The 25,544-nt window shown below is 45.4% G+C and overlaps 1 protein-coding gene across 5 annotated transcripts in view; it reads left to right on the top strand.

The window, feature by feature from the left end:
• The window catches only part of NFATC1 (nuclear factor of activated T cells 1), a 110,156-nt gene extending 107,181 nt beyond the window's left edge, over positions 1-2,975 (top strand). For all 5 annotated transcript variants that reach the window (XM_050970827.1, XM_050970830.1, XM_050970829.1 and 2 more), the window contains one exon: positions 450-2,975. In XM_050970827.1, coding sequence (XP_050826784.1) covers positions 450-499 — 50 coding nt within the window. In that variant the 3' untranslated portion in view covers positions 500-2,975. The remainder of the gene's footprint in view (positions 1-449) is intronic.
• Positions 2,976-25,544: the final 22,569 nt, after the last annotated feature.

Here is a 25,544-nt window from a genome sequence, read left to right as displayed (position 1 = left end):
TGACTGGCAGCTTTCTGCCAGCAGTACCTACCATGGCTAACATACTTTCCACGCAGCTCTTTTTGTGGAAGGAGTAGATTATTCTAGGATCTCCTGTGGTCCTCTTGGCTTTGCATTTCTGAGACAGTTCTAGAGCAAATGAAATGTTTTATCTGTAACCAGTTTGAAATGTTAAGTATGTTTGATGCAATCAAGGATCCAGGATGCTGCTGTGTTTGTGATGCCTGGTTTTACACGGTATTTGGCATGTTAATAACCTTGGTTAATCCTGCTGGGTTTGCACTGTGATCAGCCTGTACAAGCTACCTGGTGATGTCATACTTACTGTCCAGAGTTGTACTGGAGCTCTCAAGGAATGAGTGCGAGTTCGGGGAGTTTGTGGACTGAGGACAACTGCCCGCAGCAGCAGGATGCTAATCAATTCCTTTTCTTGTCTTCTTTCTTTGCAGTAAATGAAATTATAAGGAATGACCTTTCCAGTACCAATGTCCACTCATAGCTTTCAGTGTGGGCTGGTATGAAATACACACTTTTGATTTGGCTGGCACATCACCTCGAGTTGGGAGATACCGAATGAACTGAAGACGTTGCCTGGTACCACTCTGATCTTCCACCTTAATGAATGTCAGGAACTGAAGATTTACCTCTTGCTTACAGAGAAGTAGCTCCTCAACTTCAACTGATGAAACAGCTTTTTGTAAAGAAAATCATCTCAAAAGAGAGAAGAAGGAGTATGCTCCAGGACGGCACATTTCATGGGACAAAACTAGGAAACTCGGCAAAATCTGAGCGCTTCTTCCCATTGCTGATCCTTTTGGCATGGCACCGCTGGAATACAGCCCTGGAAGTGCCTTATTTTACCAGGTTGTGGCATCAGGGCATTTTTAATAAGCTTTGAATTTCCTACCATTAAAAGTGTTGGTAGGTGCAGAAACTCTAGAGCTTGAATTCTGGAGAATGATACTGGAAAAAAGCATAGGACTCTGCAGCAGAGTAGGGAGAGCAATCCCAACTCCAGTAAGACACGTTTATGAATTCCAGAATTTCCTCAGCTTTTCCTCTGCTGTAATGTACAGCCTATTGCCTTATTCTCAGTGCATTTCAAAAGCCTCCTGATTCATCATCATCTCAGCTTTCTTTTTGCATATTGCCTTCATTACGTGCTAATGAATCATAGGGTTGGTAGTAGTAGCATGGTAAGATTCTGATTTTGATCCAGCTTCTGTCATAGCACAAGTGAGTTGAATAGCACAAAATAAAAAAGGTTGATGGACAAAAAATTGAAATCTATCTTTTACACGATAGATGAATGTGTATGCATGTACATACATACTAGTATATATGCATATATTTATATATGACAAATAATATAGATGATTGCCTAGTAAGGGCACTGAATTTAGCAATAATTTCAATTTCTGAGAATGCATTTCAAATCCACAGCAAATATTTCAGCTACTTCTTTTGAGGGTTTGTTGCACCTAAAGCAGGTATGCATTTTCTTTCCTCACGCAGTTAAGCAAGCACTTTAGATAGGCAAGAAGGATGCATATAAGATACATGTTATTTACCAAATGTCAGAATATGAGTTATAGTAACTGTAAATACCATTATGGAAGAGTGTAAAATATTTGTTGTTATAATATTATTATTCCGCAGAAGCCTTATAACTCTCTGCTACGTGTATGGAAAAGGATGTTACCAAAAACCCACCTTGGTTTCACATGTATAGTGTGTTTTCAGATTAGCTAACGTTCCTGGACTTACAGGTAGGCATGTAGTGTAGCCTTCAGCATTGTATTTTTTACAATCAACCGCTTATTATATAACTAGCAACGACCTATTACTTCACATAACCAAAAAAAAAATTAAAAAATAAAAACAAAACTAAAATAAAATAGCATGACTAAATTAAAAATGTTTAACATTAATATTGTGCCTTAGGAATCTGTGCCCCCTCCTGGAAACACACCCGAACTACACCCCCGAACTGGGGTGGCTCCTTAACCCCGATGCAATGAAGACTGAACAGGTTTCACAAAAAGGTGAAATCCAACTAAGTGTTTTAAAACATTCTTCTGTATAATTATGTCTTACTTTCTTAAGGAAAAAAAAAATGAAAGCCATATTTGTCACATTTGCACATTACTGTGAAGACATGAGAATATAATATGGCTGTATGTACATAATATGCTGTTACTGGTCCTTATAACAGTCTGTTATTCCTCATCTGTTTAATCCCAATTATTTACCCTGTATTTAGCGTTGTAGACATTGCATGAAACGTTTCTTATAGATTGCCATATGAAAAGTTAAAAAGCTTGACAGATGTCAGCTTGACTTGTAGCTAGAAAATAGAACTAATAAAGCAAAATGTTTTGCTGGAAGCTAGTCTTAGAGTGGTTCATTTTATGTTATCTTGAAAAATCTTATTTTCTCATATAAAATAGCATTTTTAAATTATATACATATATCTCTCCATCTCTTCTAAATGAAGCTGCTTGCATCCTGCTAATATAACTATCTTATTATGGAAGCAAAGTCTCTTGTCAACAGACTCCTCTTCATTTCCCCACTGCCTTTAAAGACATTGCTCCCAAGAAGAGGAAACGATATACAGTCCTCAGATTTTATTCTCTCATTATTTCAGAAATGTCAATAAACTGTGCATGGAGGAATCTCTGATTATGCCAAAGCATTTTTTTTATTCATATACAAATATCTTGGATGAGGCTTTAACCGTGCAGGACAATGCACACATACACACAGAGGCACTTTTCAGCAGTAATTTTAGCAAAGTTTTTGAATGTATGGTTTGGCTATGTTGCAGCTCCTTCATTTTGATTTTTATTTTCCTCTTTAAGCTATTTTGGGGAAAAGAAAACCACCCCAGCCTGTTACTTTTAAGCCTGGATAATGGAAGATTATGCATCTGTTGTATATGTATTCATAAAATAAAAACGAAAGCAGAAATATTTCCTGTATGAGACTGCTATCTTGTTTCTGTACATGTGTTACGGTTGTTGATGTCAGTTTAGGAAAATGATTTTCATCAACTTTTTTTTTGAAAACAAAGCAAAACCAAAAAACCACAACACTGAACCTGGAGCGTAGGTATGTTCAAAAATAGGTACCTTAAAAATACCTTTGCCAGGGATGATTCTGACTATTCAAAAGAGCCCTTTGGATGAGTTTGAAGTGGTGAAGCAAGCTACCTTATTGATCATCCAACAAAGTACTTGGCACCTGTGTGCATTGCTTGGACAACAATTTCTTTTGCCCTCCCTGGAACTATTTCTGAAACAAGTGGGTTGCTAAGGGTAGGCTTAGGGTCTGTGGCCTTCAGTGCAGTAGACAGAAGAGACATGTTTGTTAGGCTGAGGGCTTTGGTAGCCCCGAGAGAGAAGGGCTGGCATTGGGCTGGCAGGAGGGGATCTCTGGCCACCAGCTGCCTATGATGTGATCGATGGATCTGCTCTGTATGATGTGTCCTACTCCCTGAACCTCCTCACTGCTCTGCCCCAGAGGTGAAGGGGCAACAGGAGGGTGTCAGCTTAGTCAAAGCTGGGCTGAACACAGCTCTGGGCTTCTATCAGCTCATCAGGTGGTGCCTCTGTACGCACCAACATCTGACACCTGATGGGCCATGAAATGCTGAGAAAACCTGATCTGCTTCAATTTTTCAGGACCAAAGGCAAGTTGGAAATTACACATGATGCCTACCACAGTAGCCTGGGTCTACATAAGCACTTAAAAACCATTCAAAAATTCCTCAAGGAGAAGGAGACACAAATATGCATTTAAGTCTTTGTTGAAAGATCTTTCTCTGCCTTGGGTTTCTCTTCCTGTAGGTATGAAGTGTCACTTCCTGCTTAGTCCATCACACCTGGTTCCCTGGGGCTGGTACCCAAACCCTGGCCATTTGAAGAGAGGCAGATGCTCCAGGCCTATCAAAACCCAGATAGGGCCCAGCTTTTCAGAGATTAGTCAAAGAACTCTTTCTCTGCTTCCCAGTCTGGAAGGTGGAAACAGTGATATTTATGCCTCATGGACAGCATGAGCTGTATTGTTGGTGAGGTTCCTGGAAAAAGGAAAATACTGAAAATTCAGTCACAAATTCTCCTGGAGACCATGACATTTTGTATCCCAGCAAAACATCACAAACTGAATTCCCTCGAGCAATGTACTTCAGTCATTGTGTTACCTGGCTTCCTGTGAGCTTCCTTTCCCTCCCATTTCCACACATCCTTCATTCAAAGCACAGCAGACCCAGGCACAGCTACATTAACCTTATCTTGACCAGACTTCTCCAGGCAAAAATAGCCTTCAGCAAACTCCTAACTGACTACTTTCATTCATAACCAAAGCAGAAGGTAAATCCCACACATCCATCTGGTACTGTTTGACTAAATAGCCTTGCTGGAGTCATGCCTTTGAGATTTTCCTTTCCAGCTGAAAATGGCAAATTTCGAGGAGTTAAGTTTCTTGGACAGAGTTGTACTGCCTTGAAGCTAAGCTTTCCTTCAGCATGTATATAATTTTATTGCATTCATCACTGTAAATCAATTGAATTTGTCTCAGTAAAAATAAAACAAAATCCCCCTCATCAAGTACATTACAGAGGAGTGTTAAGGTCAATGGCATAAAATCATGTTAGTTTCTGTAGCCCTTTTTCAAACATAGAGTCTAATTTTATGTCATAAGCACTGATTGGATTGTTCATCAAACTAAATTGAGTCCTCTGTTCTCCACCTTTGCACACACTTGCCCAATATGGAGATCAAACTCTTGCCTGTTTTAGTTTGCCCATACAATTTCCTCTTTCTCAACAAGTTAATATTTTTCTTCTTCGCACTTCTTTCTAAAAAAATAAAAATATTTGGATTCTCTTCAAGTAGCCAAATAATTTGTTCTGAGCAGATCAATTACAGATTCCCAAACTGTTGGCTTTAATTTCAGGTCATCCTTGAATCCAAAACTAGCTTTTTTTTGGCCAAAGAGACCGTCTTTTTGTACTGTGCAAACTTGTAGAGCTTTAACAATGCAAACGGTTGTGTTTTCAGGATTTAAGACAACTGGAAGTGTACCTGGAACTTGCCATCACCCATGGGCACATTAGCAGCTGTCTTTTAAACTGAAAAGTTGCTGACTCTAGTGCTTCCTTAGCTATTTTCAGGGACAGATAACCCACAAGCCACTCTTTGCAGATGTGGCAAATTCATTTTCAGTCATTTTAGGAAATCCCTTTTTTTTCAGCTTGGTGAAAGAGTTTCCAAAGGTGCCATCAGCGTCAGTTTCCAGCACCTCTTCTGAATTAGTTTCACACTCAGCTCCCGTACCCATCCTGTTTCCAGTGCTGCTGATGGAGAGCTTTTGGGTCCAGGGCAACAGAGGAAACACTGGCAGTGGGTACTGCTGTCAGAGCTGCAAAAACTACAAGAGCACACATGCTGTGGGGTCCCAAAACTCGGTGTGATGGTGATCCCATCCAGGCAGGGGACATTCCAATAGAACCAGCTTCGTGGTACTAGGAGGGAGGAGGGACCTCTGGGCCTTGCCAGAAAATATTTCAATGCATGTCACGAATCTTTTGACTGTAAAATCTGGGAGTTTTCTGGTCTGGTTTGTTTTGGTTTTTAATAGGAAAAATTACATTTCCTCCAACGTGAAATCATTTGCTCTACTTACTTTTTTGGGGTCCTTTTTTTCTTTAATTTTCTAGGTAGAAAATACAAACCACATATTATTTTGGATCAGGTTGATCCAGACTGCACCTTCTTTCCCACTTTCTCCCCTCCAAACCTCTGGGATGGGCTGCTTTCCCAGACAACGGCTCCCCTTCCACCCAAGCAGAGCTGCACAGGCGTCACATGTACACTGCCTCTGCCCGATTTCTTCAACAGTTTCTCTGCAGGAAACTCCTCATGGATCTTTCCTGCCTCCCTGGACCCCTTCCAAGGCTCCTGCCTGGGCCAAGCTGATCCAGCTCTCATCCTCATGGCAATCTCTTCTTCTTTTTTTTTTTTTTTTAAACCACAGGTTTCTTGTACATTTTATTTTACCAAACAAATCAGCCCTGGTCAGATGACGGCACTAAATTAAGCCCACACCTTTCGGTGCATACAATGAGTTACTCTTCTGCTTTTCCCCCACCCTGCACAGAGAGAGCCACTCCTCTGGTGCTGAACCCTGTGAGCCCTGATGGCTCCAGCAGCCAGCTTCTGGAGAAGGCAGCAGGAGCCACAGCCTTTCCCAGGCAGTGCTGTCAGCCAGGCAGGGAGGGGAGACCCACCACACAGAGCCCACGGGGCCCGGCTGCGCTGCCCCACCGGGGCTCGGCGTGGGCTGACAGCAGCCACAATTCAGGACAACACCTGTAGAAACAAACCCGGTGCCAGTGCGCCCCTGGGACGTGCCCCAGGGAGACCGTGCTGGTCAGAGCAATTAAAGTGGGTTTATGGTGGCTTCCCCGCCCAGCTGGAGGGGGGGGAGATGGGAGATGGGGCTCCAGGGCCAAGGCTGAGTAGCAGAGGCGATGCGTGGGAAGGAGGGAGAACAAACTCTGCCTAACTTGCAGGATGAGTCTGCAGAGGTGGGTGTATGAAAACTCATCTATTTTCTTTAACTTTCCAACTGAGCAGTGTGGTCTGGGCAGAGGAGGTGTGAAGGGGGGGGGAACCCCTGCGCTCTTTCCCTGTCCCTACTTGTCTTCAAGAGCAAAGTTCTTTCATCAGGGAAGTGCCCCTGGGAGAAGGAGACACTGGGTTTTTTCAGGTGTGCTCTGGTGCAGCCCCTCCCATGACTGGTGACCCCGGCCATGCAAATGACAACTAAGCATCTACACAAACATTCAGACCCATGTAGGAGCTCCTGGTTTGGTTTTCCCTGCAGTGCACGTTGCCGCTGACACTTTGGAAAGCCAGTTTCAACAGAGGCAAGTGAGATGAGAAAACTCTCACTCACAAATTAGAAAGTCAGTAATTTCAGGGTTTAACCCATACAATGTGAGGGAGTGTGGTGCAGGGATGAGACAACCCTTTGAGGGCTGCTCCCCTCGAGAACCACATGCCCTCTGAAGCACAGCAGCAAAGCACCTGGCTCGTCCCAGGGCCACCCTCAAGGTGGGTGATTGCTTGAACCTCCCTGCTGTTAGGAGGAATTTCTTTGCTGTGAGCCTGGTGAGGCACTGGCACAGGTTGCCCAGAGAAGCTGTCAAGGCCCCATCCAGGGAAGAGTTTCAGGCCAGGTTGGATGTGGCCCTGAGCAGCCTGGTCTAATGGTGTTTGTGACTAGATGAGCTTAAAGGTGCCTTCCAAGCCAAGCCATTCAATGATTCTGTGATTCAATAGCAGCACTCTTCTTGCTTCAATGTCAGCTGGCAGGCACTGTAGACCTTTGGCAATGTTTGTAGGCGTGGGGTGCCTGGGCATCTTCAGCAGTGATCCCAGGTTGCAGAGGGGGATGCTGCCTTCAGCAGACCAACCCCTTGGTATTGCTGCCAGGGACCAAGAGGGCCAGGACCACTGCATTAGCAGGATGTGTCTGTGAAGCAGGTTGTCCTGTAGTAAAGAGCATCATAACGGCTTAGATTCAGCAAAAAATGTTTCATCTACCCCACGCTTTCTAAAATACGTGTGTGTACCAAACAGTAATTAAAGAAATAAAACTTGGTGCTAAAAATAATAATGGGAAATTATTGTTACATTTGTGGTTCCGTTGCTCGTGATCTGTATGAGCTTTACAGGTCTAAGGAGTTATTGATTGACAAATAATGTTAAATAACTTCTTACATAACACACTGTTTAAGGAGCTGCTGAGCTTGAAACATTTTTGTGGCTGAAGGATGTGCATTTTCGGTGACTCAAGTGCACAGTCTGAGCACTAAAGCAGTGGTCAAGCCCAGCACATCACTCATCACTGCTACCTACTGGTCCAGTGGTTGACCCAAAACCCCCATTTCCTCTCCTCCCAGCCGGATTGGGAAGTGTGGGATAACAGCACACGGCTGCTGACGCATTTCACTCCCCGTGCAGATTACAGCTTAGTTCTGCAGGGTGTCCCTTCCACCAGCCGGCCGTGCTGGCTGATGGAAAACACAGAAAGGCCATTTCTTTCGAGGCAGATATGTATCAGTTTAATGTGTCTGAGCTACTCAGCATGAAAAAAAAGGCACTGAGGCAGCCTGGCCCTGGGGTTTGGGCTTTACATAAAGCTGGTGCTTTATCCAGGCTCTCACAGCTGCTTCAGTCATCCCTCCCCAGTTTAAGGGCAGTTTTCAAAAGAGAGGAGGGTACTTGTGCTTGCATCCCAGTGCTGGGGACCTCTTCTGCCAGTGGCTCCCTCAAACACACAGCTGATGCTGCTGAGCTCTTTCAGAACTGGTGTGGACCCAGCAGCTGGCATGGTACTCGGCCAAAATCCTTTGGGATCTTTTGATTCAGGAAATCAAGATTTTAGCCTCCCTGGGCCTTTTCCTTTTCCTTAAGAGGGCTGACTGCACGTAAAATCTCTCATTTGCTGAAGCCAGTGAGTCAGACAATGCAGCACCGTGCTATGGGAAGGCTCTGAACACCTTTGTTTCTTGCATTTTTCGTGCCTCACAGCCATGCTTCATAACCATGATGAGCAATGAGCTCAAGCCTCTGTGGTCACACATGCAGTTAATCTGGGCCAGTTCTCCGCTGGAAGATAAAGCCAGTCGGTGCCTGGGGTTCCTCTCTCCTCCCATCCTCTCCCAGCGCGGCTGCCTGGAGCTTGGCAGGCGGACACCCTTTGGCAAGGCACCACATCCGAGCTTCCCCCCCAGCTGCCTGTGCTGTCAGCACGTGGCGTGCTGTGCCTGCATCCCAGTGAGCTCCTGAGCATCCAGCTGCCCCTGGATGCAGAGATGCAGGGCAGCCTTGGAGAGCACAGGGGGTTGAACTCCAGGGGTTCTCAGGTGCTGCTGGCGTTGAATCCGGGCTGGCAGGGAAGGCAGTCACAGCGTGTAGGAGCCGTGGGGGCAGGACGGTCGGCACGGACGGAGACAGAGATCTCTGAAGCCAGGAACTTGGGGTTTATAGCAAAGGGCCTGGGTGCAGGGATCTGCTGGGAGCTGCCAGCCCCAGCTCAGAGCAGGCCCCAGAGAAGTAAAGAGAGTGGGAAGGAGAGAGAAGGCAAGAGTGTGGTAAAGAGGATGAGAGTGTAAAACAGAGGATAAGAGGATAAGAGGCGAGGTTCCCATTACAATACAATAAATCATCTTCTGTGTTAAATATTCTAATTCTCACTAACCAATCTAGTACAAGATACAAATCCTATAGCATTTACATACAGCCTATAAGAATCATTACATTACCATACTGTGTTACATTTTAAACCCTAAAAACTACTCTTTGGGCCCCTTCTGCCAAGCTGGTGGGGTCTGCTCTGACCCTTGGGCCGGCCTGCAGGCAGAGGATGTTGTTTCATCAAAAGGGGACTGCCTTCAGCTGGCCACACCATTGTTTCCCAGTTGTTCAGTAACTAAGGTATCTCAAAGCTTGCTTTCATTTCAATCTCACTTATAGTTTCCATAATCTCAAAATCTTTTGCCAGGCAATCATTTATAAGACTTTCCTGTTTCATCTTCCCCAACAACAGCAGGACACTCTCTGATTCCTGGAGAGCTTTTTTAGCTCCTGGTTGCTTTGTTGTTGAGTGACGATGGTAAGGTCAGTAAGGCCTGCTTACACAAGTTTTGCCTGCTGGATGCTCCTCCTCAGCACTGACCTTACACAGGAGAAAAGAGCAGTGTTTTCTCAGCTCTGTTTTCTGAATATCCACTTGACTTTGGCCAACTGGTTCAGTCAGTGCTCTGAAATAAGTGACACCACACATCCCAGCAGTGCCATATTGTCTTATAATACAAGTTGCCACAGGAGACAATATCAGGAATAGTTCCCATCAGCTGATGGGAATTTTCCAATTTTTGTTTTCTTCTATAAAATTTTCATTATATAAAGAGCTAGCAAAAAAAAAAAAAAACTTAGAAGAGGAAAACACAGTATCCTTCTTCAGCTGCCTCTATTCTTCACATCTTTGATTATTTTCTTCTTTCTGTGGACCAGTAATTTTGCCCAGTTAAAAGGAGCTGGACTGATTTTGATCTTCTACAAGTACAACTGTAGTTATTCCTGAATTATGCCAGAATGAGTGAGGTCAGAGTTGGGCTCAAAATCCTGCTTCTCCAGAGCTTTATGATCAAAGTTATGTTGAACAAAAAACAGAGAAAGGGTGAAGGGAATAGAAGACAATTAGCTTTCTTGCAGTCCAAAAAAGGGTCAGTGCTTCAACTGTGCTACACGCTTTGCCCTTTGGCTGCCTTGTAGAAGGGAAAACTCATGTGCCTCAGCCCTCTCCTGGCTCTTTAAAGGAGATTTTCATCCCAGCTGATTTCAGAGAAGGTGAAGTTGCGTCACTTTCATCCCAGCTGATTTCCAGGCTCTGTCTGGCCGCGTTCTTGGACCCAGAGATGCTGACTGTCAGCAGTGCGAGCCCCATCAGCCACCATCCTGACTGGGGGCATTTGGCTGACCTTGTGCCTCTGGGGTCGTGCCTGCTCCCACCTGCCTCCAATCTGTCTCTCTTTCTTCAGCAGGCAGTGACTTAGCTGCATGGCACATGGAGCTCAATCCCATCATCTCCTGTTTCTGCCTTCTGCCGATGGCAATCCTGGACAGGCCACTTTGGAGAGATGAAAAGGCTGTCTGCACACCAGCTCTTGGGGGGGGTCTCATTTTGGATGGTGCAAAGCACCGAGGGATGTGTGCAGGGGGGTAGACCAGAAGCATCTGGTGAAAGGCTTTAGCCCAGGCTGCCAGGGAGGCAAGAGATGAGCGACCAGTGAGTCACTCAGCAGGCACTGAGTCAGGGAGCCCTTACTCGGCTGAGGAGGGCTCTCTGCTGCCCATCTGCACCAAACTGGTGAGGCCAAATCCTGTCCTTCTCCAATTGCAATGTCCCAGGCTGCAACCTGGAGGGGACTGAGCAGGGTGAAGAGAAAATCTCAGTGCAGGAGCGATGATCATGTTTGGAAAAATATGAGCAGCAGTGTTAGTATAAATGCTGCTGTTTCCAGTCTTACAGTGTTTCAAGTTCCCAGACCAGTATGGATGTTCCTAGACCCAAAGCAGGCGTCCCTGCCACAGAGGGATGCATCTCCTGCCAGAAGGAATTGGGCCATTACCTGCTGCTGCTGTCTCTGAGCTGTTGTGACAGAAACCCAGGTCAGTCAGATCCTGTGGCCTTTGACAGTTTTATTCCTTCTCTGCTAATGTGGGCAGCTTGTGTCTCACAGAGCTGGGATGCTTCACAACCTAGCAACAATGTGTATTTACACAGCCTCAAAGATTCCCAAAGAAATCCGTGCTGGGGTTTTACTCACAGATAGAGTAATGATAAAAGAATAAAATAAAATATAAAAAAAAGCCCCAAAATAACTTGTTTTGTTTATACTTGAAGTTGGGTTTGCTCCTTATTTTAGAAAGACATTTTTGTTGAGTTTAATATGTATAACATTTCAGTTATGCTGTGTAAAAATAGAAGTCAGTGCTGACTATCAATGTTTATCCATTTATCCATGAAACAATTATTCTAGAAGGCCTGTAGCTACAACACAATCTTTCCTCTGCACAGTTTCCATCACGATTTCAAATTGCAAAAAGGAAGCCTCAGAAGGAGCGTTCCCAGCTTCAGATAGGGAATATGTCCTGATTCCCAGATTTAAAAGCAAAGGTTGACAGTGTTCCAAGTGTCTGTGTGGTGAGGACAATGGAAAAAATAGTATTTTAGCCTTGGTTGTGTACAATGTTTAGGCCAAGTTGGATTGGGCTTTGGGTAACCTGATCCAGTGCAAGGTGTCCCTGCCCGTGGCAGAGGGGTTGGAACAAGATGATCTTTAAAAGTCCCTTCCAACCCAAAGCAGTCCATGGCTCTTTGAATGTTTACTGCCAAATTGCTGAGTGTGAGGTTTTGGGTTAACCCTCCTGTGCCCCATGTGGCTTTACAGACATCACTGAAGCTCAGAGCAGCGCCTGCTCCCAGTGGTCTCAGGTCCTCCTTGCTCTGCCGAGGCAATTGAGGCATTCAAGCCTGCCCTGATGGAAATCCCAGTGGCTGTGGAGCTGTAACCCAAGCTGGAGTTTGCCCAGCTCAGTTTGTGCAGCACAAGACATTAACAGAGGCCTTGCTAACTGAGCTCCTGCAGGGTGGCAGCCTCCAACAAAGATGCCACACCACCGACAATAGGGAGAGATTATACTCACACCAGGAGCTTTGCTTCACTTTTAATCACCACCAGTTCTTTATTGGCAACATTTTTTCAGTGTTGTGTTTTTGAACTTAGGAACCTGCTCTATCTGTCTGGTCCCGCAGTTTAGGGGCTCTATGATAGTATGCACTCACACCTCACCAGCCACTTAAAGCATTCAACAGAGGACCTGAATATCCTGTTTGCAAATTGGGCTCTCTGAGGAGAGGAAGAGGAAGAGGAAGAAGAGGAAGAGGAAGAGGAAGAGGAAGAGGAAGAGGAAGAGGAAGAGGAAGAGGGAGAGGGAGAGGGAGAGGGAGAGGAGAAAAAGAGAAAAGGAAAGGAGAGTTTTTTGGACTGGCTGTGTTACACTGACAGCCATAAAGCAGCCTCTGAAAGCGAGGCAGTGCCTGCCACAGCCAAACAACCACGTTTCATTACTTTGCAGCCACCTTTTAGGGCTCAGGCAGCTTGTTTAAGTACATTTATAGTGCCCCACCACCGCGGGCAGACCTGCTGCAGCCTCACCTTGGGTGTCTGTCAATTCTGTCTGGCTCTGCAGGGCAGCTGGTTATCTCAGAGGGGGAGAGCACGGGGCTGCTGCTTATCTCAGAGGATATGGGGGATATCAGGATGTGGGCTTTGCCAGAGGAGCAGAGGGCAGGGATGTAGCAGTGCCAGCCAGGAATGCACAGCCCTGCTGCTGAGGAAGGGAGGTGAGAAACAACTGCTGCAATTAGGAGCACAGAGGTGGCTGTATGCAGGTAAACTGCCAGAGCTGGTGAAGTGCCAGGACGGGATTTGGCCAGGACACCACAGCTAACACCTGCATGTTTACAAGGAACCACACGGGATCATTGACTCCTCAGAGCCTCCCACCTCCTGAGTGGCCTCTCCCCTCCAGCAGCACGGCATCAAGGGGCAACATCTGGTCTGCAGTTGACATCAGAAACATCATTATTGTGAACGGGGCCGGCGACGACCCAGCCTGGAAACCACAGCCTAATGAACCTCCAGCCCCACACTGTGAGAAGGCTCCCAGCCCAGCGCTGCCTGGGCCAGGGATGGTGGAGACTACTGGAAAAGCTCGCCTGCAGGCTGCCAGGCAGCTCTCAGGCCAGATTGGTTCCTGTAACGTGTGAGCTCCAAGGAGAATGCAGCGAAAAATGAGCGAGCTGACCACAGGCAGATTTCTTCCTAAGTGTGTCACTGGTGAACGCCGTGATTCCGAGCCGGAGGTGGGAGAGCGGGTTTGTTTTTACAAGAAACCTGTCGACGGAGGAAAGAAAAATTTGAGGAGAATTTAGCGACTGGCCGAATTTGGCAAATAATTTCAGCAGGAGAAAATAGCTAAAATAGTTCAAACTTGGAGCGGGGAGTGGGAGACGAGAAATTCTGAAAATCCATTATTTGCACAGCTCTCCTCCAGAGAGTTTATATTATACTGCCCGCTACCAGCTGGCCCGAGATTTGGGTTGCCTAATATTTTCCGTTATAAAAGATTCTTTCAACATTTTTATTTTTTTAGAAGCTCTAACACCTCCATTGTTTGCAGTAGGCCCTTATAATTTGGCAGGGACAAAGCCCCTGGGCTAGAGAAGTGCCTTTTCTTTCATCCATGAAATTCCAGTCAGGTTTGGCTGGATAAAATAAAAAAATAAAAAATCAGAAAACACACACACAAAAACCCCTGTTAAAGATCACCATTTCCCTTCTCTCTCTTATGTGCCTCAAGAAAATGTGCTGGCGCACCGCCAGCATAGCAAGTGAACGTGAACGTTCTCATTAAATTGAGCCCAGGTTGTCACCAAAGCAGCCGTCCAGACTCTGCTGGGAATGTCTGGGGGCTTCCAGGGCAGCTGCAGCAGCAGCAGAAGAGTTGCAGGAGACCAAGCACCACCCCAAGGAGTTTTCCCGACAGGCGAAGGAGGCAGAGAGGGGAAGGAGCTCCTCCTGTCACTGATTTAAAAGACCTGGCAAGCCAGTCTCCATGCCTTGGGGCTCCTGTCCCTACTTTTGAGGCTGGGAAGAGTAGAGCCAATTTCTCGCTCAGCCAGCTGTGAAATAGCAACACTCAGCCACGTTCCTCTTTCTCCAGGACCTTTCTTTTCTCCCTGGGAACAGCAGCAATTCTGCTCTCCCTTAAAATAGCTGACCCTGCAGTCTTAATTGTATCAGTCTACTCTGTGATGCTGAACAGACCATGGGCTTGGTGGGCAGGGGTGTTATAAGCCCTGAAGAGAGGGTAGTTGTCTTGGAAAAGCTTCTGGTCCACAGATTGGAATAGGACCAGCCCAGAAGACTGCACAGGAAAAGATGAGAGTCCAGGAGCCAGACTTACTAGGGAGTCAGCTTCCAAACAGTGATCAGGAAACAGAAATGGCACCACCAGCACAGAATTGAGCCTAGAGGGCTAATGGGACTGGAAGGGGAAATGGGAACATTTGGACATCATATTGTGGGAGACCAGGTGAAGACTTGGAAGATCTTAAGTAGTCAATATAGTCCACTCCTGGCAGAGGAGACTGTGTTGTGAAAGTCAACACTGAGTGTAATATAGCGAGATGAGAACTAAAGCAGAAAGGAACACAGAAATATATCATTCAGTGGTCCATCAGTCTAGCTTTTGTTCTCCACAAGTGATGTTGGAAAGGATGGCATACAGAAGCGCTGCAGCCAGCAAATTCTTGCCAGTTATGAAAATCCTAGTGCAATCCTAAATAGTAAGAAAGTGGCTTATGTCACAAAGCATCAGGTTTTATGAGTCTTCCCAAAAATTGGATTGGAAGCCAAATATCAGAGTACTCCGCACCGAAGTTCAACTTCCCTGTGCAGGTCTCCTCATTCCCAGAGATGTGTAGCTGTCAAGACAATCTAGCTGGCTTCACAAGGGAGATGCTTATCCATGGAAAAGCTGTTTGTGCCCATTTGTTAAAGCTTGGTGGTCGCCTGTGTACAAAAGAGGCAGAAAATCAGAAAGTTGCCTTGGTTCTGCTCTCCTGCCCCTGCTGTGTTGGCTACACGTTCAGGCATGATCTGACCCTTTGCTCCACCCAGAGAGGGGCACTCTGAAAAGCTGCTGGCCAGGCTCACCCCAAAGCTGAGCTTTGGCAGGAGGTGTAACTCACTCCAGTGGGTGGAGTGGACAAGGGCTGTACAGCTTTTGGAGCCTGTTCTGCTCCGTGTGCAGAGCATGGATGCAGGAGCTGATGGGCTGTCTCTGCCTCACAGCTCTTTGTGACAAGTAGATGCAGTGGTAAGTACATTGGTAAAACATGAAAGAAATGCTGAATGGTAGCAGTGAGAAGGCAAGAGCTGCTGCCTTCACCTCTGGCTGAGCATTTGCTGTACCCTGAGGATGGGTTTCTAAGTTAAATCGGAGGTGGATGGCCAAAATTGTGTCAAAACTTGGCTTTGCTTTGGTGCCAGTTTAAAAATAAAACTTCTTTCTCACATTTGAATTCAGAGTCAAATCTGTGCCCCTCAAGGAAAAGTTGAAGTTCAAAGATGGGTCTTGGTACTGATTCCAATTTAAATAGAAAAGGTTGTGTAATTTTCCCTTCAGCTGGATAGTGTATTAATTCACACAGTAATTTCTGGAGTGCCACTAATAAACTATATATTCAACAACTTTGGCAGTAAAAGCCATCAAAGCAAGCATCAGCAATTCTTGAAGACAGAATATGACTGTGAGTACCTGAAGACTCTTTCTTTGGATTGCAGGAGTGGGATAACTTGTCAGGAATGAATAAATTGCAATCAAATATGTCTAGAATTCAGACTAGCTAAAGATGGAATAATCAAAACCATCAAAGCTAGGGGCAGAATGGGTTGAGACAAGTAGTCCAGCAAATACTGTTCTAATATCATCTTAGCCACAAGAGCTGCTCAGATGTGTTTCTTGAAGACGTTAAAGTTAGCAAATAGTACTCATCATTAATCTTTTATAATGGCTTTTGGGAGCCACAGTTCATTTAAACATTTTACATTTTTATTACTTATGTATGCAGGGCAGCAATTAAAGCTGTCCTGGTCATATAATGAAGACTAATGAAAGCAAGACAAAGGCAGGTTTTCATTTTCTGTCAATCTGAATATCCATCTGCTTCTGCCATCTCACTGCCCCACCAAAATTTTTTTTGCAGGGGGGGAAAATGGTGTTTGGGTTTTTGTCTTGGTTTGGTTTTTTTCATTTGTTTTGTTTTGTTGTTTGTGGGGTTTTGTTTTTTTGCTTGCAAGCAATCTCTCCAGCCCCAAGGCATTTCACCAAACACCTTACAGCTGTCCAGGATGAATTCTGAAGACTAAGTGGACTTTCCTTTTTCTGGCATGGAAGAAGCATCTCTCTCGGTAATCAGACAAGTACTGCAAAAGGCTCAGTCTTTCTCAATGCAAATAAATGTGAGTGATGCAATAACAGCATCTTTATGGTATGTTTTCTTCACCACTGTGAAGTAATAGTTTTGGAGGGGAGACAGGGATTAGTCACCCCACAATTAGTCATTCTGCAATGTAGTGTGATATTTGAGAGATCTGTATTTCAGAAATGTGGTTCTGCCACCACAGCACCTACTTTCAAGTACTTTCTGCTTTCCCCTCCTTTTAATTGGGAAGAGTTTTTGAACAGAAAAATAATCATTCAGTTTTTACTTTTCATGTGCTTTCTGCACTCGTGTGTCTCTATTTCATCTTCCACAAACCTTGCTTTCCCTTTCTTGGGAGCTTTGACCACAACCTGAGTTTGGGAATTGCCTCCATCCCAGCTGCTCTAAAGCAGAGCCCATCAGCCTGGCCAGGCATCCTGAAGCTAATGCTGCAGAGAGGGTGGTGTGTGTGTGAGGGTGGGAGTGACACAGGCAGGGCCAGTGCCTCCTCACACGTGTCTCCAGCAGCCAGAGAGGGGCTGGGGTCCCGTTCACACTTGGCAGGCTGTGGGGAGATCTCTGGGCATGGAGCTGTGAGCTGGGGCACTGGAGACACCTCCTGTCCAAAGGCTGTTTACTGCCTTGGGAAGAGAACAGGGTAAGAGACAGCTGCTCTGTAAGTCTTCTCGTTTTTGGCAGTCAGAAACTTCGCTACAGAAAGTTTTGTTCCCTTTAACTGGAATTCTTGTGAGTCAAAAAGGCAATGCAGATGTTTCAAAGTGTTAATCATAAATATCAGGGGAGAGGGAGCTTAATGGCAGAGCTCCCAATGAGTAACAATCTTTGGCCTCAAATATTTCAGCTGGTAAGATGTCACATACTTCTCTGTGCATGACAGCTCTGCAGTTGTCTTAACCATTTCATTTTTGGAGGGAGTAGTTGCAGTCCAGCCCATGTGTCACAGCCAGCGTGCTGCACACCAGTGTCTGCTCTGGGCACATGGTTATCACTGGTCCAGGCACCTACACCAGATCTAGTCCTCTTCTAAGATGGCTTGTGTCATCAAACCTCCCCACCACACCAAAATCCTGAATCTGCTTTCCAACCAGCCTTCCTCCCAGCTCCTTGGTATTTCTCTGTTGCCAAACTCTGTCGTCTCCTGAATGTATTTCATGCATACTGAAGCCTGCTTGACATTTGGCTCCTCGAGTCTTTCATAATTCTTCTTGTGTTAGTATAAATAGAGTTAATTTCTTCTTGTTTCAGACATGTTGTTGTCATTATTAACTTACCAACCCAGACTCCAAACACAAAATTCAAATCTGGCAAAATAAATACAGAGCTACTCATGGGCCAAATTGATTTGACTTAAAACAGCATTGAAACAGATGAAATGCTGTGTTTCATTTGGAAAAACAGCAGCTATGTCTGTACAGTAACTACTGTGCTTCTCCAAGGGGTTTTTCCCACATACAGGGCCAAACTCAACCAAATGTAGCTTTGGATTAGAAGGTAAAGCTCCCCTTAAATCCCTGGGTCAAACTGTTTGAAGACATAGAGAGGGTTACTGGGTTTGAAGTCAGATGAGGGTGGTGCACATTGCACTGACTATAGGCACTCAGTGGGACACCTCTGCTGATGGCAGTCAAAAACTGAGTAGGAAAACTCCAGCCCAGGGGACACAAGCTAAAGACAGAGCCTTGCTTCTCTACCCTTTCCTCTCTGGCTAGAAGCAGATGCCAAGGTAGAAGCAGATGCCAAGGTCTGTACTCTGCAATCATCATAATTTGCGATGATTTAATATTAAAATGTCAGCACTGATGTGCAAGGAATTCTGTTTCTCCTCAATCCCAGTGTGTGGTATCTCTGCTCAGCTGGCAAATTCCCACAGCCCCAGCACAGTATGGACCTCCCATACCCAAAGGAGCACAAACACACTCCAGTTACAGACTGAACTGCTTTCTGCTCAATGGGAGAGCCCTGCTGGGCACGTCTTCATTTCACAAGTGATGGAGCTTGAAAGTGAAGCTAACCTGGAACAAACCTTGCTGAGCAGACCTAGTAGAAGTGATGACTGCCTGTGTAGATCATCAGGGAATTGAGGTGTGTAGTACTGCCCCTGGAAGGAAAGGCCTCCAGAAAGAACAGCCTTCAGAGCTGCTCTCAAGCACTTTGGTGCCATTGAAATGGAAGCATAATCTGAAGTGATTTTTATCTTAAATGCAGTTTAAGTCCTGATGGTTTAACTGATAATTGGATACCTAAAACAGCTTTCAGAATCCAAAGCTGAAGTTTCACTTCTTTTTGCTTTGCTCGTGGGTTGAAGGGCTTCTCCCCTCCCTTGCAGGGAAGGAGAGAAGCCAGTTTTCTGGTGGCGCTCAGATTTTTTCCCTTTACTCAACAGGGTGTGCATGGTACAACTGCCTTCTTGTAGTTGAACGCTGCATTCCAGCTGTCTTGGAGTCAAAAAGGGAGGCATATCCTTGAGGCAGCTCCAGTCCTTTTACACAGGAATGATGCGGGGGAGAAAATCAAGGCAGATGCAATTAGTGAAAATCAGAACCTGCAGTGCAGCTTCTCTCTCTGGCTGCCTTTGTGTAGGGCTTAGCCCAAACAAAGGAGCCTCCCCTGAGCCTTGGACTCCCTGCAGCCTAGCAGAAGGAAGATCACTACAAGCATCAGGTATTTGTGTGAGTGGGAAGCCTGGTAAATACTCTTTCCAAGCCAGCAACACCTCCCGTTGGCAGGCTCTCTTGGCAGGCTCCAGGCACTGAAGTAAACACGCTCTCTGTTTGGTGAGATTCACCAAAGTGGGGCTTATCCCTGTCCTGCCTCTCAAGAGAGTCTGACGAGCTGTTGTGCCCTTTAATGTAAGGGTATTAAGTGGCCAAAAAAAGGGAATTGCCTGAAAAAGAGTTGCCCCTTAGTTATGACAGGCAATATGGAAATAATTTGAGAATGGTTTATGTTTCACTGTTTTTTTCCCACAATTTCAATATATTTTAAGTCTGTTTTTCTATTTTTTTTTTCCCACGATCTGACTGTACATCAAAAGAATGAAGAGTAAGTGGTGAGTTTAGAGGGAGAGTGGGGAGCAGAAGACAGTGCAAAAAGCTGGGAGAAGTTGCCAGTCTGAGCTGACCACTGAGGAACCACAGGGTCATTCAGGAGAAGTTATTCCAGGGGCAGTACACAGCCTGGGATGGATGGTCCCACGGTGTGGCATCTCTCCTCCACCTGGCCCAGATCCAGTCTGGCTCTCCTCTGCCTGATCTGACCCTTTGCCAGCAGCTGCCCAAAGCTAACAGACCAGAGGAGTCACACCAGCATCCAGAAGTGGGTTAGCACTGAGAAACACTAAATTTGGCTTTACAGGTTGTTTGGGAAGGGTGGAGAACAGTCCACACAGAAAAGAGATAGAGGAAAAAAACCTAGAAAAATAAACTGCAGACAATATCTCATTGATACAGCACCTGGGGCTGACACTGTAATGCAAGCAGCATGCAGAGGAGGGAGGGAAGCCCTGGTGCTCAGAGTAATCCATTATTTTCACTAGTATTGACCATGCTTCCCTGCCTCCAAGTGTCTCCAGAGGTGGTGGGGGCAGCTTCAGAAGGGCCCCCAGGCATTTTTGCTCCTGCTGCTTTACCCACCCAGCTTACAGTGAGATCTCCCTGCCAGCCCCACGCCAATGCTGTCTGCTGGGATGCTGCTGAGGGAGGCCTGGGACCGTGCTGGAAGCACATCCCTGTGTCCAGAGCTTACCCAGGGGACTGAGCCAGCAGCCGCTGCCGCCCAAACAAGGCCAGGCTCATACACACGGCTGACTCCTGCCTCGGCTGAGTCACGCCACCGGCTACTTCTTTCTTGTTGCTTTGGCTAAATCAGGAGATCTGCCCTGCCCTGGCAGGGCTGCTGGGCAGCTGCTGAGGAGCTCAGTCTGTGCCAGTCAGGAAGGGGCTCTGCTTGGTCTCAGGCTGGAGCTGCTGCAGGCGAGAGAAGGGGCAAGGCACACGGGAGGAGAACGGCAGCCTTGTATATCTGTCATATAAAACTCAGAGCCCCCGGTCTGGCTCTTTATCAATTATTAGCCTGCTGCTAAAATAAGAAAATAGATTTCATAAGTGTGTTTCTGTTCCACACACCAGACAGATAGTCTGGCTAAAATGATTTATTGGTGTGAGTTAGTGTGTGTGTATGGGTAGATGTGCATATGGTTCAAATCCTATAAAGAGTCCTGCCTGTGTGTGCGTGTATTTAATGCTTTATATGGTACATCATTCCTTTTTCATGTGTGTCTGTCTGGTTTTCTTGGGCAGCACTAGTTAAATTTCTTCCTTCTTTTATTATTTTTTTTAAATTTTATTTTTGCATTTCACATGAATTGTGCAGTGGAAGCCAAGAGTATCTGCCAACTTGGCTGTCCCAAAAATAAAAGTTGACACTCTTCTCCTAGAAACAGCTATCTCCTCATTGTAGTTATGGTCAGACACACCCACATCATCCCTTTCTTGAAACTGAGGCTGAATTTAATAATGCGCTTGGCCGCTTTCATTTCTGACTAAAAATGTCAAAAAGTGAAAATAATTGTCTTGAGAATGCAGAGGCAGAGGGCAATCCCAGGACACAGCACTTACTATTGTAAGTGTGCACAAAGGCACAGACAGCTCTCCTCCAGCTGGCAGCTGGGAACAGTGCTGCAGAAACCAAGGACAAAGGTGGAAACAGTGATAGGAAAGTCCCCCCACCTTCTCTCCAAGTTAAAATTCCTCCCTTCTCTCATCTGTGGTAAATGGACTGCTGCAATTTTCACCTTTCCTTGAATTCTTCATTTTGGCTTTGGAGGTTTGGGACTCCTCTTTCCACACCCCTAGTTTACTCAGAGACAGTAAACAAACGTTGATTTCACCCCAATTGGAAGTGCCACAGCATCTGAGGAAGCAAAGCTTCTTGGATGTGAAGCCACTTCATGTCCCTGCCTTCCAGAATAGCAGGCAGGGCTTGGTATGAGTCATGCAAGACATGTTGTCTGCTCCCAAGTTATACTTGCCCCATGCAACTTATTTTCTAAGCCACTTGGCAGAAAAGTAGCAATTCAGTGTTGCTGTCACAGGTATTTCAGAAGCCGTGCTTTTAGTTAGAGGTGGCAACAGCCCATGGAAAATTCTGGTTTAGATAGGAAAACATAGGTTAGAAAATGAATGAATAATCTGTTTTCCTGCATCACTCCCATTTCCACCTGTAGAATACCTAGACAGCAAGTGAGGTTCTTTAGAAGCAACAGTGAGTCATTAATTCAAAGTGACTTTTACCACTGCTGTCGTAAGGAGCCAAGACAAAATATATTCCCTCTTGGCTTTCTCTCAGTTTAGGTGCAGTAGCTCCTGTAACATGGAGACTCTTGGGCTATGCTAAACAGCTGATTCTAATTTTTCTCTCCATGAGTTCAAGCAATTGTAGCTGGTTGGGTATTTTTAAGCTTCCACAGGTGAATTGTTCTGTGTTGCAGGATTTGCTCCATGTGATCAGAGCTGCCAGTGCCTTGAAATCAATTTTGAGATGGAAAATGACTGACATGATGATTGAAGAACATTTTCAGGTTTTTATTGTCAAGGTGATTGCCACCAAGGTGATATCCATGGATACAGAAATCACTGACAACAGAGATTTGTCATTCTAAGTAGATGAAGAGGGTCTTGTGATCCTTCGTGGTGGCTGTTCTAGAGATGTTGTAGGTTCATGTCTTTGGAGATAAAGAGGTGGCTGTTTAAGCTTTTGGGGACAGCAATTATTTCAGCATCAGTTTCAGGTTTTTTTGCCCAGTGAGCAGGGGATACCAAAGCTCCAGAGAAGGGTTATAGAATCACAGGATCGTCAAATTTGCAAGAGACCTTTAAGAACATCCAGTCCAGCCACGAATCGAGCACCACCACAGTCACCCCTAAACCATATCCCCAAGTGCCACAACCAGATTCTTCCTGAACACATTCATACACAATGACTCCACCACCTCCCTGCACAACTTATTTCAGTGCCTACCATTCTTGCAGTGAAGTATTTTCCTAGCATCTAATCTGAACCTCCCCTGGTAGACCTGGGGGACATTTCCTCCTGTCCTTTCACTTGAGACAAGGCAAAAGAGACTGATTCCCACCTGGCCATAAGCTCCTTTCGGGCAGTTGTAGAGAGTGATGAGGTCTCCCCTTTTCTCCAAACTAAAAAACTCCAGTTTCCTCAGCTACTCCTCATAGGATTTGTTTTCTAGACCATTCACCAGCTCTGTTGCCCTTCTTTGGACACACTTCAGCACCTCAATATCTTTCTTGGAGTGAAAGATCCAGAACTGAACACAGTGGTCAAGGTGCAGTCTTGTTACCCTACAAAGCAACATTTTCAGCACTGCAGGTGCCATCAGAAGATGTTCCTGTGTTCAGCCTTAGCAGAGAAAACATTAGATGTGTTGGATTTTTGTTACTTACATTGCAAACAGACAAGAAATTTTTTAGGAATTTGTAAAAGTCAAATACTAAGTATTAGTCTCAGCACACTTAGAATTCTGGACAAATTCAGTTTCTCAGTCATGGGAGACTTGCCTATTTTGTACAAGAAGCAGCTTTGATTCAAGGGAGATCCTGCCAATCTGCCTGTTTTGGGGACTGGGTTGAACTGGTCCACCTAAGTTGTCAATTATCACATCCCATACATAAACTGTGACAATCAAGGGAGATCCAAGCTGGGATGAATCCTGCAGTCTGACTGTAGACCAGGTGTCCATGTTTCTAGGCTCTGAGCTGCTGGCTCAAATATCTTTCTTTTTCCCTTTGCAATGAACCTGGACTTCTGACTGTGGGTTTGCGTGGCACTCAAATCAGATGTCTGGAGGAAATGGTATGAGTGGCAGTCAGAATGTGTGACTCCACACATGACTGCAGAGTGCAGCATTTTGCCCATACCAGGCAGTGGCTCCTCTTCTTTCCCATATCTTTAAAATCCTGTCCACCTTTCATAGACATCAACCATGCAGCACTTTTGAAGGAGGATCTTTTCCTCTTCAGAACATGTTTGGTTTTAATGAAAGTAAATGGGTCTGCCCATCGTGCCTGGAGTGTACAACAGACGTAGGGAAACTGAGTATTTAGAGTGTGAGGATCAGTAACCAGAGTTGCTTTTACCCTGGAAGGTTTGATGTGGCATTTTTCTGTAAGATCTGTTCAATCCTGCTTTGGAGGTAGGATTGTCTGTACCTATGTGCATTTTGACATAGTTACAAATATGGGCATTACATTTGAGTGCTAGCCCAACACCTAAAAGACTCCAAGTTGGTTTCCTGCTCTAGGAAATCCCTGCAAGTTTAATCACTCTCTCTCACACACAGGTTCTCATCTGTTGATCAGAGAGCAACTGTATAAAATATGTTTAAGGCTGTGATTCTGAAGGTCAGTCAGGTTGTTTAGCTACTCAGCACGAAACAGTGAAGAGAGGGCAGAAGGGCATCTGAATGGGGCATCCCCATCTCTGAGGTGAATAGCTAGGACAGATAACCTAGTTGTGCCAGGAAGTTACAGCAAAATAGAAATCCGTGATGCTACAAGCTTAAGTGTTATGGAAGGAATAAGCCTAGGCTAATACTGGAGCCCCAGCAATAGACTTGGACAGGAATTGGTAACAGTTAGCTGCAGTACCTCTGAGGTGGAGACAAGCCCCTTAGATCAGCCATCCTGTCTTTCACTATGGGCTAGGGATGAAAAATCATGAGTTAAGAGCTTGGCCTGAGCAGGAGAGTCCATGCTATCAGCACAGTGAATGAGCTTCCATTTGAGAGCTATATCAGTCAGCGAGGTGGGTTCCCATTTTGAGAGTTACAGTGTTCCCCATTAACTCCAGGAAGCCTTTATCTAAGCAATCAGGGAAGGCCACAATAATCAGAGTAGAGGGAATGCATGGGGAAACCCACAATACTTGGAACAGAACTTGTTTAAAAGCAGTTTGAATAGCCTGGTGTTGAGCTAATCCTTCACCTCAGTGTGCTCTGGAGATTGCTGAGCCCACGCTGCACGCTCAAAACCCCACTGGTGGGGAGATGGTGCAGTGGGGAATGGCCGTGAGCTGGAGCTGAGCTCTGCCCTAGTGGTGCCATAAGGACTTGCCTGCAAAAATGTGGAATTCAACTGCAGTGAGAGCCCAAGACTTGATACAGAGGGTACCCAATTGCAGTGTACATTAAAGTGTTTTATTAATCCTGCAAAACTGAAGAGCTGTCTAGGATAGAGACCAGCTGCTGGTGTCTCTCTCTTGGCATTTTATCTATTAATAACTATTTACTTACAGAGTGGTATAAGGCATTCTTGCAATGAAAACTGAGCAGGATGAAGGGAGAGATTGCTGCTGAGCTGTGATAGCATCTCCTGTAAGATGCTCCAAATTACAAATGTTAAAAATGCAAACTTTCCAGTGTGTGTGTACACACATGGCAAGCTGTTTGAAGCTGAGATTCCTACTAAATGTGGGTTTTGAGATGGGCAGGTACTCACCAAAGATGTAGCCTTGTGTCAGCTGCTCACAATGTCTCCTGAAGTGGTTAGTGAACCTGAACTTTTGGATTCATTATCTAATCATGTGGAACATGGCTCTGGTGACCTAAGCAAGGAGCAGTATAGGTATAAGAAACTGAAAAACATGTGCCTCTCCACTACAGTCCAGTGACTGGGAGAAAAACACAAGTAAATGCTGAAGCCATGCTCAGACAAAGAAAGAGAGGAAACAGAAAGCTCTCCAAAAATGGCAGTACTTACACACTTATTTCACAAGGTGTATATGGAAGCATGTGTGTCTAAGCCTTGTATATACCTTGGCAACAAATCTTCTCATACATCAAAGGTCTGCCTTGGAAACTTTTATTTTTTTCATTTTTT

The sequence above is a fragment of the Serinus canaria genome, chromosome 2, assembly GCF_022539315.1.
Source record: "Serinus canaria isolate serCan28SL12 chromosome 2, serCan2020, whole genome shotgun sequence".
NCBI lineage: Eukaryota > Metazoa > Chordata > Aves > Passeriformes > Fringillidae > Serinus > Serinus canaria.
The sequence above is the reverse complement of the archived record's forward strand: the minus strand, read 5'-3'. Positions and strand labels throughout refer to the sequence as shown.